We start from the raw sequence: 12710 nt of genomic DNA, 5'->3' as shown, positions 1-12710 counted from the left end.
TGTAGCACTATCAACACGTTTATGTAACGAGAGATGAAATTCGCTAAACGCATAGACAGGGAGCAGGTGTCGGGACGGATCGATGATAAAACAATTAAGGGCGCGTGGCTCAGCAGGACACCAGCTCAAGCGCTAAGCACAGATGGACAGGTAGGCAGGGAGTCTGTTGTCTGTGCTCTGCATATTTTCAATTTCAAATACAATTAGATGGTGAGTCAATCAGGGAGCAGACATCAGAGGCTCAAAAGGTAAAGTTCCCCAAGTCACCAGCAGTGCAGAAGGAAGATAGAGCAGCAGATCTACACAGCAGGAGGAGACAATGAACCTGGGCTGATGCTGGACCCATAGATGGTGGTTTGGGTGGGACCGGAGGCTTCTTGACCCCTGAAGTCGGGTTACCAGGAACGTTTCTGACGGTGGCTTCGCCGTAGAGCTGGTCTGTATCAGGATAGCCACTGATCTCTATCAGGGTGTTCTCCAGCTCTCGAATAGTCTCCTCCAAGCTGTCCAGCCTCTTGTAGGTGCTTACTCGGACATCACGTGTCCCCTGCTTCCGGATGCCAGGACTGCCCTTAGCGGCACCGACAGGCTCCGGACTCGGCTGCGGCGTCTTTATTTCAGTTGCGTGCTGAAGCATCAGCGTGCTGCTCCCCGTCTCCACACCTCTCTGTAGAGCCTCTATCAGAGAGCTCTGCTGGCCTGGTTGTTGGGAGAACTTCGTTCTGGGTTTGGGGACGGGTTTGGACAGCTGCAGAAGTGAACACAGCAGCTTGTAGGCCTCTTTGACCGTCTTGTCCTTTGTGAAGAGCACGAGGACAGGTCGTTCACTGAGTTGAGCCTCAGAGACCTGTTGAGTCTCTGATGAGATGGTTAGAGTCTTCAGAGCTTTGCCCGTAGTCCGGAGCTCCTGGGCCTCTCGGGGAGACACCGCCCTAATCTCCAGCTCCGTCAAAAGCAGGGCAACTTTCTTCTTGAATTCTCCACCCAAAAAGCACTTTTCCTGCTGGAACGGATACTGACTTCCTCCTGAATTACTGTCCTTCGAAACAACAGTCACGTGCCCTGTGTGGCGACCAGTGCGGTCGTGGGAGGGACGCTCCTCTACAGGGACACTTGCTACATCTCTGATGGGTTCCTCTGACGTAGGACGTGACGCTGGTAAACACTCTGTCAACACGATGTGAGGGACGGGAGACAAGTGGCTTCCCTACGAATGAAGAAAGCACTGGAGGTGTAAATATGAACATGGTAAACTGGTAACACTGGAACAGGAACTTCACAAACTTGACACAGATGTTCACTGCAGAAAAAAACAAGGCAAAATATGGTGATTTTCTTTTCAAAAAATGCCAGAAAAGTCATCAGATGATGTATTTTTGGCTCTCGGCTCACACAAACCACAATCAACAGCAAAATCACAGAACACAGTATTTGTACTACAAATTATACAAGATTTACTGCATTAATGGAAAGAAATAACGTGCAGATATGCACGTATGTACTGTACTGTATGTATCCAAACCACTTAAACCACATGCAGAGGAACGTTAGGAAAAATTGAATGTATTTCTAGCTGCATGCCATGCTTACAGATGAAGTTAATAGAAATTAAGGATAAGATAGATATAACTCTTGGAACCATCTTGGGAGTCCTGAATAAAAAGTGCACTTTCAAGCAAGTAGTTAGCAGGTGATTGGAGGAAGCTGCACCACTCGCTCACTAGTGGCTGCAATCTTTGACTTTCATCAGGCCTAATCACTGCCCCACAGTTGCCACAATAGGTTGTTGATTTGTCCGAACGGTGTTCCCGTCACACACTGATTGCTTAAGTCAGGCTGTACAAATTTTCTCAATATATTAATAAAGTTGTGAGAAATCCAGCTGCTTTGCAAAGAAAATGAAGTTCTGTTCTGGAGTCCAGACACTGTTCTTTCCTCACCGAAGACCAAACAAAGCTAATCTGGGAGGCAAAAGGTGTAGAAGAGGATGCAGCTGAGCAGAAGTGGGTGATTTGTTTGTGTGGCGCAGGAATTAAGAACAGCGACAGAGGCTTAATAGAGCAGCCAAACCACAACGTTTGGGTTCAGCCAGGATGTTACCTCAGTGCTGCCCGGGGCCTTGTGAGGCCTCAGGTCCAGTCTGGACGGGGGCATGCTTTTCCTGCTGCATGGCTTAACAGAGAGAGAAGCGGCCCGAGAGAGCCGGAGCGGGACTCTCTCGAACAGCTGGAGAGGCAAAAATGAGGTTTAAAAACAGTCAGCGTTTGCAGGATAAAAACACAACAGCCCCTGACAAATCAAAGTCAGCCACTGCTGGATCTGGTTCTATCAGAGTGCCTCTAACGCGGCCAAAGCCATCTGCGTGGCTGTGATCTGCTAGACCTGGGTGATGATGTGTGCCGATGAGCAGTATGTGATCTCTGGGCTGTCCGTGCCAGGGGGAGGGCGACATATGGCACCTGCTGCCTGAACATGTGCTAATCATGATGAACATATCTGCAAGCAGCCCGTGTGGACGCGTGCTCGAGCGAGCGCTCAGGAATCCGGTGGAAGATCATGTTTACTGTACCTCCAGTTCAGCAGCAATTTTATCCTCTTCACTTTCGTCCCTTTCTCCAGACGCCAGTGTCGGGGGTGTGGATGCAGGACGTGGATTTTCAGACATGGCCCTCCTCAGTTTTACATGAGGCTTGTGCACCTCAATCTCTTCTGATTCAGATTTCTAAAAGCATTAAAAAAAATAAATAAATAAAAGCTGATAACATCCATGAAGTCACAGTCAGGAGCATGCTTTAGTGCCACGAAAAAAAGGTCTGAATTTCTATGATTTTACCTTTACACTTTTTCCAGGAATCAGTGGCTCTCCACTGCGGGAGGTTAGTCCCGGGGAAGAGGGAAAGCTGCGTCTTGGAGGCGGAGGGGGAGGAGACTTGGAGGGTTTTTCTGTGCGATACCGAGGCACTGTTAACTCATCTGAAAAAAAAAAAAATAGTGACCCGTCTTTAGAGACAAAATTATTTAACTTCACTTCAAATCTAAGTTTCTTTCCTCTCTTGTAGCTCGTAGACGTATTCTACTTCAATGGAAGGACCAAAAACCTCCATCTCCCAATTCTTGGTTGAAAGACCTGATGTCATTTTTATATTTAGAGAAAATTAAATACGGTATTAGGGGTTGCTCTGATAAGTTTTCTTATATTTGGGAACCTATTCTTTCTTTTGTTAATTCTTTGGCATCCTTGGAAGATTAATTTCATCTGATTTAACTTAATTACAGAGAAGTATGATATTGCTAACCATGTCTCATTTTTTTTAGGGTTCCTCTTATGTCAGTTTATTTTAATTTTTATTTATTTATCTTATTTTGTTTTTTTAATTTATTTTAATTTTTTAATTTTTTTTGTTGCTGCTGTTTTGTGTGTCCTGTATTTTAGTTTATTACTTTATTTTTCCTATTATTATTGTCTTCAGTCAGAGTTTGATTGGTAATCGGTACTTACTTTGGGACCTGTTTATAATTACGTATTTTGCAGTGTGTGTGTTTTGGGGTGTTTGTTATGTTAAGTTTTGTGTCCTTATTTATTTTATTTATTTATTTATTTTTTATTTTATTTATTTATTTATTTTTTTTTTTATTTTTTTTTTTTGAGTGTGTATGGTAAAATATAAAACGGGGTATTCTCTCGAACCCTTTAAAATAAATGTTTATTGTGTAATATAATTTACATGGATTACCCAATAAAGAAACATGTTAAAAAAAAAAAAATCTAAGTTTCTACCCCTAACCCTTAAGACAATGCAGTTTTGCTTTCTTTTTCAACTTTTCACTTGATCGCCAGGGAAAATAATCCCGACTAAAGCACGGGAGTCCTACCGGAGCCCCGTCTGGATCCCCCGTCTTTCGCTGAAAGCTTGTGCTGGGGTTTGCTGGTGCGGTGCTCTAGGGTTGCTGACCCACTCTGGGGGTTCTGGGCGGACGCTGCGTTGGAGGAGGGCTTGATCTGCTTGGCAGCAAACTCCAGGTCGGGAATAGCCTTCATCAACTCGGCCTGGGTCTCCTCCAGCAGACGGTTAATGTCCTGGGCACTATACTGGGTAAGACTGGCCCGCTTCTCCTCCCAGTCCCGTTCCGCTGCCTGCAACGTGAAACGAGGGCTAAAAAACTAGAAGACTCCATTTCCTGTATGACTGTCAAATAACTGTGATTTTATTTCTCCAGCACCTATTACAAAACAAAGAAGCAGAAATGAATCCTACCAGTCGGACTTCCACGGACGAAACCTTGTCAGCAGCAGTGCGGCGCTCCAGCTCCTCCAGGGCTTTGCCTTTATGAGGAACAGGAGGATGATTGTCCTTGTGAGGGCCGGATGAGTTCCCCAGACCTCGGCTGAGGCTGGCGTGGGGGCTCCAGTTGGAGAGACTGTTGCCTCCCCCGAGGTCATTGAGGGTTAGTGGTGCGCTGTTGGGAATGTCGAAGTCGGAAAACTTTCGCAAGTCATTGTTGTGCTTTGATGAAGGACTGGAGAAGTCGTCTGGCTTCTTCCACACCCCTTCGTTTGCTTGTCTGCCAAGATATGGTAAATACATTCAATGATCAACTCTGTGAAGTGTTTCACAAACTAAAACACAAATTACACATCAAAGTAAATGGCAGGTAAGTGAAATAAAAATGGGGAAAAAGGCTTAAGAGCATCAAGAGCCACCACTACTTCAATGAATTCTTTATTGTCACCAAAAAAGATACGGAGAAAAAATAAACTTGAGAAGCTCTTTTATCTGTGAGATTAATTAAACCGGAGAGCAAAGAGCTTTTTGGCCACAAAACTAATTGGAAAATAGTGCTGAAAGGCAAATTCTAGCCTAAGTTCACACTCCCCAAAAATCAAAGCGCTTTTATCCAGGTGACGGAGAGGGCTTCAATTGTTACAAGCAGTCTGAAAACATTACTAAAGAAATATTTTTTTTTTAAAGTTGTGTGAAATATTCATAAGCATTTCAATACCTTTCACCACCTTATCACAGTGGAGGGGTTTGTGTGCCTGAATGATGGGTCAATCACCCCCGGTTGGTCCTTGGGGACGGGCATGACTAAGCAATCCTACGACATTCACATCACATATCCCTCACCCAGACGCTGGTTACCGGGGCCCCTCCCTGGTGCCAGGACCGGGGGGGAGGCTTTTACCCACGGGGCCTTGCTGGGCTCAGCATGAGCAAGCAACATGGGTTCCTCTGAACTCACAGTCAGCAGGAAGTGCCATGTGGGTCAGATACTTTGTGATATGGTCAGCAGGGGAAGCCATGAGCCTCGGCGTGCTGACACACGGTTTTCAGAACTGGTTCTCGGGGCAACAAGTGCCACCTCATTGATGGGGAAGGAGCCTGAACTTGTGTGTGTGGCTGAGCAGTATGGAGCTAGAACAGTCTCATAATACACAAATGCACAGGACAGGTTTTACAAATGCACAGACCGATTTGCAAATGCACATACCGTTTCACACGTGCACAGGACAAGTTTTACAAATACACCCACGTGGGGTGCTCTCTTATGATTGGCTGAAACAAAGGAAGACATCTGATTGGTTGCAGATCCTTCCACGTTAAAAAAAAACTTATTTGTGGATCGAGTCACGTCAGAGGAGTTGCAAAAGTCACACACAAATCCAGCGCAGCTCACAGACAAAAAAACATTTGTAAATCAGGTTATATTTGTGTGTGCATCAAAAATAAATTTGTATATCTTGTCCTACGCACGTGTGAATTGTTCTGTGCATGTGTGAAACGGTGTGTGTATTTGCAAATCAGTCTGTGCATTTGTAAAACTTGTCCTGTGCATTTGTGTATTATGAGACTGTTCTAGCTCCATAGAGCAGCACCAGCGAGATATCGTCAGACTCTCCTCGATGCATATGGGGACTGGAACCGATCTGCTGGAGAGTGGCCGGACCTTTGTAAGTGTTCATGGAGAGTGGTTCTGGGCTGGAGTGGGCTCACGTATAGGACTCTGGCTTGGAACCTGTACGTTCGGGGTTTTCTCAATGTACAGGTTCCCCCCTCCAAACCCACTCAGATCTCAAATATCTCATTTTATGTTTTATGAAAAAGATAAAGTGTGCATTTTTACATTGCGTCATTTTTTGCAGTTACTTATGTAGTTTGCCACTGCATCATCTCAATGAGCTGTGGGCCAAAATCGACTCTGAAAAGTGTTGCACTTATCAAAAAACAAAATTGAAAGAAATGTGCTTTTTCTTTTTGTAAAGCAGCAACAGTTGTGCTGGAGATTCATACTTGCGCATGGTGGCGAGGGTGTCTGTTATAGTCTTGCAGCGTTTTAACAGGGCATCAAGTCTGTGTGGCTCTTCCTTCAGAAATTTGACAGCTTCCACTTCCACCCGCAGCACCACCCGCATCTTACTCTGCAGGCCTGGGAATTGATCTGCAAGAGAAAGCAGGGGACTAGCACACGAAGTAAAAGTGCTTCTACAAACTCGTACATTTGTCGAGGGGCATTGAGAGCTTCCATGGTAATTAAACTTTACATTTTTGAACTGCCTCTAATGGTCAGCCAGTTCATTTAGACAATGAGCAGTCTGGGGCTGATTTAATCTTGCAGACTGGCTGTGGGTGACTAAAAGATAATCAGTGCCGCGGTGAGTAATTAGCGCATAATAAACAGCCTACTAGAGTGAACAACTGTTTTCTGTTTTGTGCCGTGCATAGAATGCGAGGTGTACCAGCAGGACTCACTTTTCAGCTCCGTGAGTGTTTCTCCGAGCTTTCGCAGCAGGGACGCCTTCTCCTCCAGCTCCTGCACTGTCACCAGCTTGTGGTTGACAGACGACTCCTTCTGGATCTCGTCCACCGACTTCTCCAGGTCGCTGAGATGGAACGGACAGCAGGCTGAGCACCAGGGACTCCTCGGACACGCTTACATTTATCTCAAAATGATGTTGTTCAAGTCTCAGTAAATCTTCTGCCAATAACACTTTAGACATCTGCTAAACGAGGCAAACGGAGTATGTCTAGTATTTAATAAAAAGTTCTTTAAAAAAGTGTGCTCTCAGTGCAGTCTACAAGCAAATATGAATTCAGAAACCTCTTCACTGAACCTCATTGAATTTGTGGCTAGTCTGATTAGGCATAGTGTCAAATAGCCCAATTATATGATAAAAAAAGTAAAAAATAATAATAACAGGTTGCCCATCGCCAGGCAGAGCGACAATCTTTGATTAGGAAAGATTATCGAAGCGTTCAACCAATTATATCAGGTTTTAACTGCCACGCGGCGTGGGATTCAGGACCTTCTCTGCCCCGAACAGACACATCCAGGAATCATTACCGCAGTGAATATTTCCACACACAAGACAGTAGCAAGTTATCTGCTTATTATCATCTCACGGTAGCTCTTTGCCCTCATTCTTGCAGCCGCTTTAATTAGTTACTGGACAGCCACCGATGTCAGATCTTAATGAGCATCTTGCTCGGTGCAGGGCCTAATCACTGATACAGTTTCTCCCAATCACCGTGTCATCTTATGAGTCATCTACATGTAAAAGATACGTGCAACAATAAGATGAATGTTTGCACTAACCAGCTTTCTGTCTGGTGCTCTATTGATTATTATTGCTTAAAAACAAACATTCTATCGAAGGTTTTAAACATTACTGCCATAAAAGCAAGGCTTAAAAGTGTGACTGACTGCAGCTGCTGGATGATGAGCTCCTCCTCGTTGAGGTACTTGAGTCTCTCCTCCTCCACGAGGAGGCGCTGCCTTTGCAGGGGATCCTCCTGCTTCCTCAGGGCGTCAGCCACGCGCACATTCAGCTCCGCCTCCGTCCGTTTCAGCAGACCTCTCACCGAGTCCTGGTTCTCTAGCTACAAATACACATTTAGAAACAAAACAACACATGCAATGCACACAGCTGATAACAAAGTTTGTGTTTGTTGATGTCAAAAACAGCGGTCCTCGTCAAAACCATGATTTCTACCATCATTGAATAAAAACACAAAATGAATGTGGAGAAACTGAACCATCTGAGGCTTCACAAAACTATTTTGTGAATTAGAAGGATTTGCACTTTGTTTCGTCTCCATGCGATGGACAGGTTGTGGCTTTTTTTTTTTTTTTAAATTACACAGCCCTCAATATGCTCCCACAAGTTCTCACTGAATAGCTTTTTCTTGTTATATTGTAGCATATTAATGAATGCATTGCTCGAGGAAGCCAATATCACACTCTGGAAACTGTGTGTCAGTTTGCATGTGCAAAAATAAGTCTCAACACTGACAACTGGGATGCCCTGAGGAGAATGAAGGATGTCTGTGACAAAGAGCACTTTATCATAAACTGAGCTCCCTGCCAGTGTTATGAACGCAGGGCTACTGCATGTAATACAACTCCCTGGGATGAAATCACCTGGTAAGCAAGAAGAAATTAATAATTTATCAAGCCATATGTTCGAGCAAGTCTGTAATACCGCTAACATCTATGATTACATAGTATTCGCAAATATAGGCTACTGCCACCAGCAGTGCTGACAACCCAGTGTGTAGGAACTCCCCCGTTTTCTTTTGTTTTGACTTTTTTATTCTATTTCATTAATCTTGCAGTGCTGTGCACCCTCTCGCTCAGTTGACTATTTCTACTTCACCTTCCTTCCCCTGCATAATTTATGAGCTACATGTAAAATTAAAGCAGGAGAGCAACAGCAGCGGTCCAGGCGCGACGCTTGTGCTCGGACACACAGACTTGTAGGCAGAAAAGTGTGCTTTCAGGGTACATCCCATCGTCTATTCGGTGCCCATTTTGCAGCTTACTTATAAGAAACACTTGTGATGGCTGTTTTGGAACAAATTTAGACAGTAGGAGCTCGTCATCTCTCATTCCCTTTACTCTTTATTTCCTTTGAAAGAAACTCTACTGCAACTAAAAGCATTTATCTCATCATCTTCTCCTGACACTTCCTTCAGTAACCATGGCACCACTTGAATCAGAGATGGAAGAACACATGAGGACCTCATTTACAGCTTTATTAACTCTTCCTCACATCTAATTTGTTATCCACTGACAATTTGTCTCTGTAGGACAGTAAAACATGTGGGCTTAGCTTGTACATGTCAGTTTTCTAAACATATTAGTGCCTTTAATGAGTCATGCACCACAGATTCATAATAGGTGTAATATTGAAGTGTGCATCAACTTAACATCAAAGCTCCTGTGTGTAGTATGTGTGTTCAACAACAAAAGATATTTTAGATTATAAACACCACATTTCCACAAATATGTGTTACTTCTTGTTTGGATCTCCATACTTTCTTGTGTACAAAACACTACGTTCCATATTTTTTTCTCCCTTTTTCCCTACAGGATTCGTTCCAGGTAGGAGCTGGACACTCCGCCAGGGCTGCTCTATGTCTGTTCAAGGTTTAACCAACAGAAAAGGAAGCGCTCAGGAATATAAGCGACACCTCCAGAAGGTGGCTGGACTTTTCCTTAGAGACAGTGTGAGTTCTGTCTCTAAGTTCTGTCAACCAGAAAAGACTCGAACTAGAACTGCTCCTCCTCCGCATCGAGAGGAGCCAATGAGCTTGTTGGGATATTTGGGAAGGATTTCTTCTGATTGACTTCCTGGGGATGTGTTTTGGACATGTTCAACCGGACAAGGCCCCCAGGAAGACGTAGGACATGCTAGAGAGATTCAGGGAACGCCAGGGGAGAGAGAGGTACCCTGCAAAAACAAACCACTTGCACATAATCCACATTCTGCAACACTGTCAACAGAGAAGTGTTGAGGTGTGAGAGATACTGCTATGAATACTTTTTAGAACTTAATTTGGACCACTCAAGATCATTTCACTGCAAAATGCATTAGTTAATCTTAACCTGATATTAATCTAGTGTTCTTCTATTGCTCATGTCACTTTTTTATGGACTACATCCTTGATGCAAAGCTGTTAATGAGTGCACTTCTTAACAGTTCATAAGCTTTTCATAAATTTTGCAGAGTCTGCAAGACACAGTCTTAGAAAAGATGTCACTGGGGGAATGTTTAATTGTACATTTTCTAGGCGTAGAGCTCTGCATCCAAAAATCACTATACCTCCATGACAGTTGCATAGTTGACTGGCTAAAAATGTGCTCTAATTTTCCCTGTAGTTTGATCCATTATGCATCAAATTTAATCTTGAAACAGCCATTTACAAACACTGTTGGAGATCTGTTGGGTTTTCCATTAACTGACTTGGAACTGAGCTCTTCTCTTTGACCTCATAGCTGCAAGCTTTGAATACAAGTAAGATAAGATGTTTTATTTTGCTCTCCTGTCACAAAGGACGAAAGGATGCAGTCATGTAAATGATATACAGTTTATAAGAATATGTGTACCAGATACATAGATTTAGATAGAGGTTACAGAGAACATTCAGTTATCTGCAGCAATAGTCTGAGCACAGTCTGATACTGAATAGTTTGAACTTCAAGCTGCAGTTTGACGTTTTGATAAACTAACAGAAGTCTGGGAAAATGAACAGCAGGAAGACGATGACATTTTTTTAAGAACATTTCAGAACTAAACCATTTTCAAGGTTGTTTTTTTTCCAACTACAAAGAACAGTGAGAAACAGATGTTCACGATGGATACCTGTATCTTGCGTAGCTGAGTGAGCTGCTTGCGCAGATCCGTGGCGTTTTGGTGCAGACCGTGCAGATGGAGCTTCATCTGCAGGCGGCCGACGCTGTTGACTGGGGTTGTGTTAGACGGTGGCGGCGGCATCAAAGCTAGAGGTGCTGATGGTGTATTAGCTGCCAATCACAGAGCAGGACATTAGGGTTCATTCGGGTAAACAAATTAGTTTGTTTGCTGGGCTACGCTCCCGTCAGCTTTGACTCACAACACAAACAAAGAAAACACACACTCCCGGGATAAACAATCAAATAAAGTATACATACATTTGATGTGATGTGCAAAAGTTAGTGCCCTCTCTTTTGATCCTTTTTGTGTGTATAAATGTGGTTAGAAAATCATCTGAACATGGTGAGTCTTAATATTAGCCCAATATAGCCTAAAAACAATATATAACTTTAATTCACTACTAAATTACTTACTAAAAAAAAAAAATCAAATCAAAAAGAAAATGTGTGGGCAATACTAAGTACTCCCTTTAATGCTTCCATAGAATTTAAAGGGGTACATTGAACCCATGTCCAGCTAATCATCTGAAGGAGTACAGACCTCTATAAAAAACACAATACCAAAAGCGAAAGATAAACCATTGTGTAAGGACACAATTGTTGCAGCACACCAATCTGGCAAAGGTTTGACAACCATCTACAAACAATTTGGAGTTCAGTGTTCCACAGTGTGAAAAATTATTCACAAGCGGAAACTTGGTTTCCAGTCTTCCCAGAAATGAATTACCTGGTAAATCTGCCCCAAAGCTTTTGTCTGAAAAAAGGACACAAAAGAAAAACTGAGGTGCAAAACTGCATCTCATCAAACCACAAAGCTTCTGGAGGACTGTGTTACGGGCATATGGGAGCAGAGCGGGGTCGTTTGGTCTTAATGCTCAGTGCCATAACTGCTTAAAACTAGACCCAGTATTTCCCATTATTAGACCCAGTATTTCAGCAGAAACGCCTCATGTGCACTGTGAAGCACGGCAGTGCACGTGTAATGACAGGCCAAGAAAAAACAGTTATGATAACTCATATATGGCATGTTTTTTTCCTGCATATTGCCATCATATTTTGTGCAGGAAGGAACGTCTAAAAAGAGCCATTCTTGGGAAAGTGCTCGCAAGTAAGAGAGAGAGAGAGAAAAAAAAACATGACAGCCATTTTCCAGCTGGTGGAAAAATGTACCACATCAACCAATCCCAAAATTACATGCAGCGCACAGCATTTGGTTGCCGAGGGAGAGAGGAAAGTTGTATTAAAGGAGTAAAAAATGGTGAGTTTTGAGATGTCAGGTGGGAAAAAGGAGGAAAAGACCCCTCCCCCCAGAGGTGTCAGGACAGTGATGTGAAGGTCTGTCTTGTGATGGACAGGAAATATCTTTGTTTGTGTAGCATCTTATTTGAACACCTTATTTCTTTTGGAAAACCAAAAAACATCTGAGGCATTGCCTGCATTTTAATGTAAAACGTTCATATAACTTTGTTGTTTGCTAAATCAGTTTTTGAATTTTACATTTTAATTCTAGGCTTTAAAAATGTTTCTTTAAACACATTTGTCATTTTCACAGTGAACTTTTTTTTTCTACTCAAATTTGAAGTTTTTGCATGATTTTAGGCCAAATGTGTTAAAACAGTTGGCAAAAAAAATTAAGAAAATAACTGTGTACTGACACAGATGAGGTTTTTCTGAAAATAATGATGCCAAACAAGCCAATGTCAACAGTTTTTATGGTGAATTATGAGGAAAAAATGTCAAAAAGGGGCCAATTATGCCAAAGACTCCAGAGGTTTATAAACTAAAGTGATAATGTGAAGGAGAATAGACCAAGATGAACCCACAATGATGTGAGAAACTAAAAAAAAGTAATGGCTGTGAAAGGTGGATCTACAAGCTATCGAATCATGCGGTGCACTTTCTTTTATGCTATATTTTTGTTAACTAAATAATGGCTTGGTTATAAAAAATAAATAGATAAAAAAAGTTATATGTTGTTCACCTGAAGCTGCATTCGCCTAATACTGCAACCCGTTACA

General features: G+C 42.8%; 1 protein-coding gene across 2 annotated transcripts in view; it reads right to left on the bottom strand.

The window, feature by feature from the left end:
* The window catches only part of srcin1a (SRC kinase signaling inhibitor 1a), a 117018-nt gene that overhangs the window by 11631 nt on the left and 92677 nt on the right, over positions 1-12710 (bottom strand). For both annotated transcript variants that reach the window (XM_061711992.1, XM_061711991.1), the window contains exons 10-17: positions 10643-10803; positions 7702-7877; positions 6750-6880; positions 6291-6438; positions 4257-4563; positions 3874-4135; positions 2834-2973; positions 2570-2722 (exon numbers count right to left, since the gene is read on the bottom strand). In XM_061711992.1, the coding sequence (XP_061567976.1) occupies positions 2570-2722; positions 2834-2973; positions 3874-4135; positions 4257-4563; positions 6291-6438; positions 6750-6880; positions 7702-7877; positions 10643-10803 (1478 nt within the window). The remainder of the gene's footprint in view (positions 1-2569; positions 2723-2833; positions 2974-3873; positions 4136-4256; positions 4564-6290; positions 6439-6749; positions 6881-7701; positions 7878-10642; positions 10804-12710) is intronic.

Source organism: Cololabis saira, chromosome 21, assembly GCF_033807715.1.
Source record: "Cololabis saira isolate AMF1-May2022 chromosome 21, fColSai1.1, whole genome shotgun sequence".
Classification (NCBI taxonomy): domain Eukaryota; kingdom Metazoa; phylum Chordata; class Actinopteri; order Beloniformes; family Belonidae; genus Cololabis; species Cololabis saira.
Note: the sequence above shows the minus strand (reverse complement) of the source record. Positions and strands in the feature narration are given on the sequence as shown.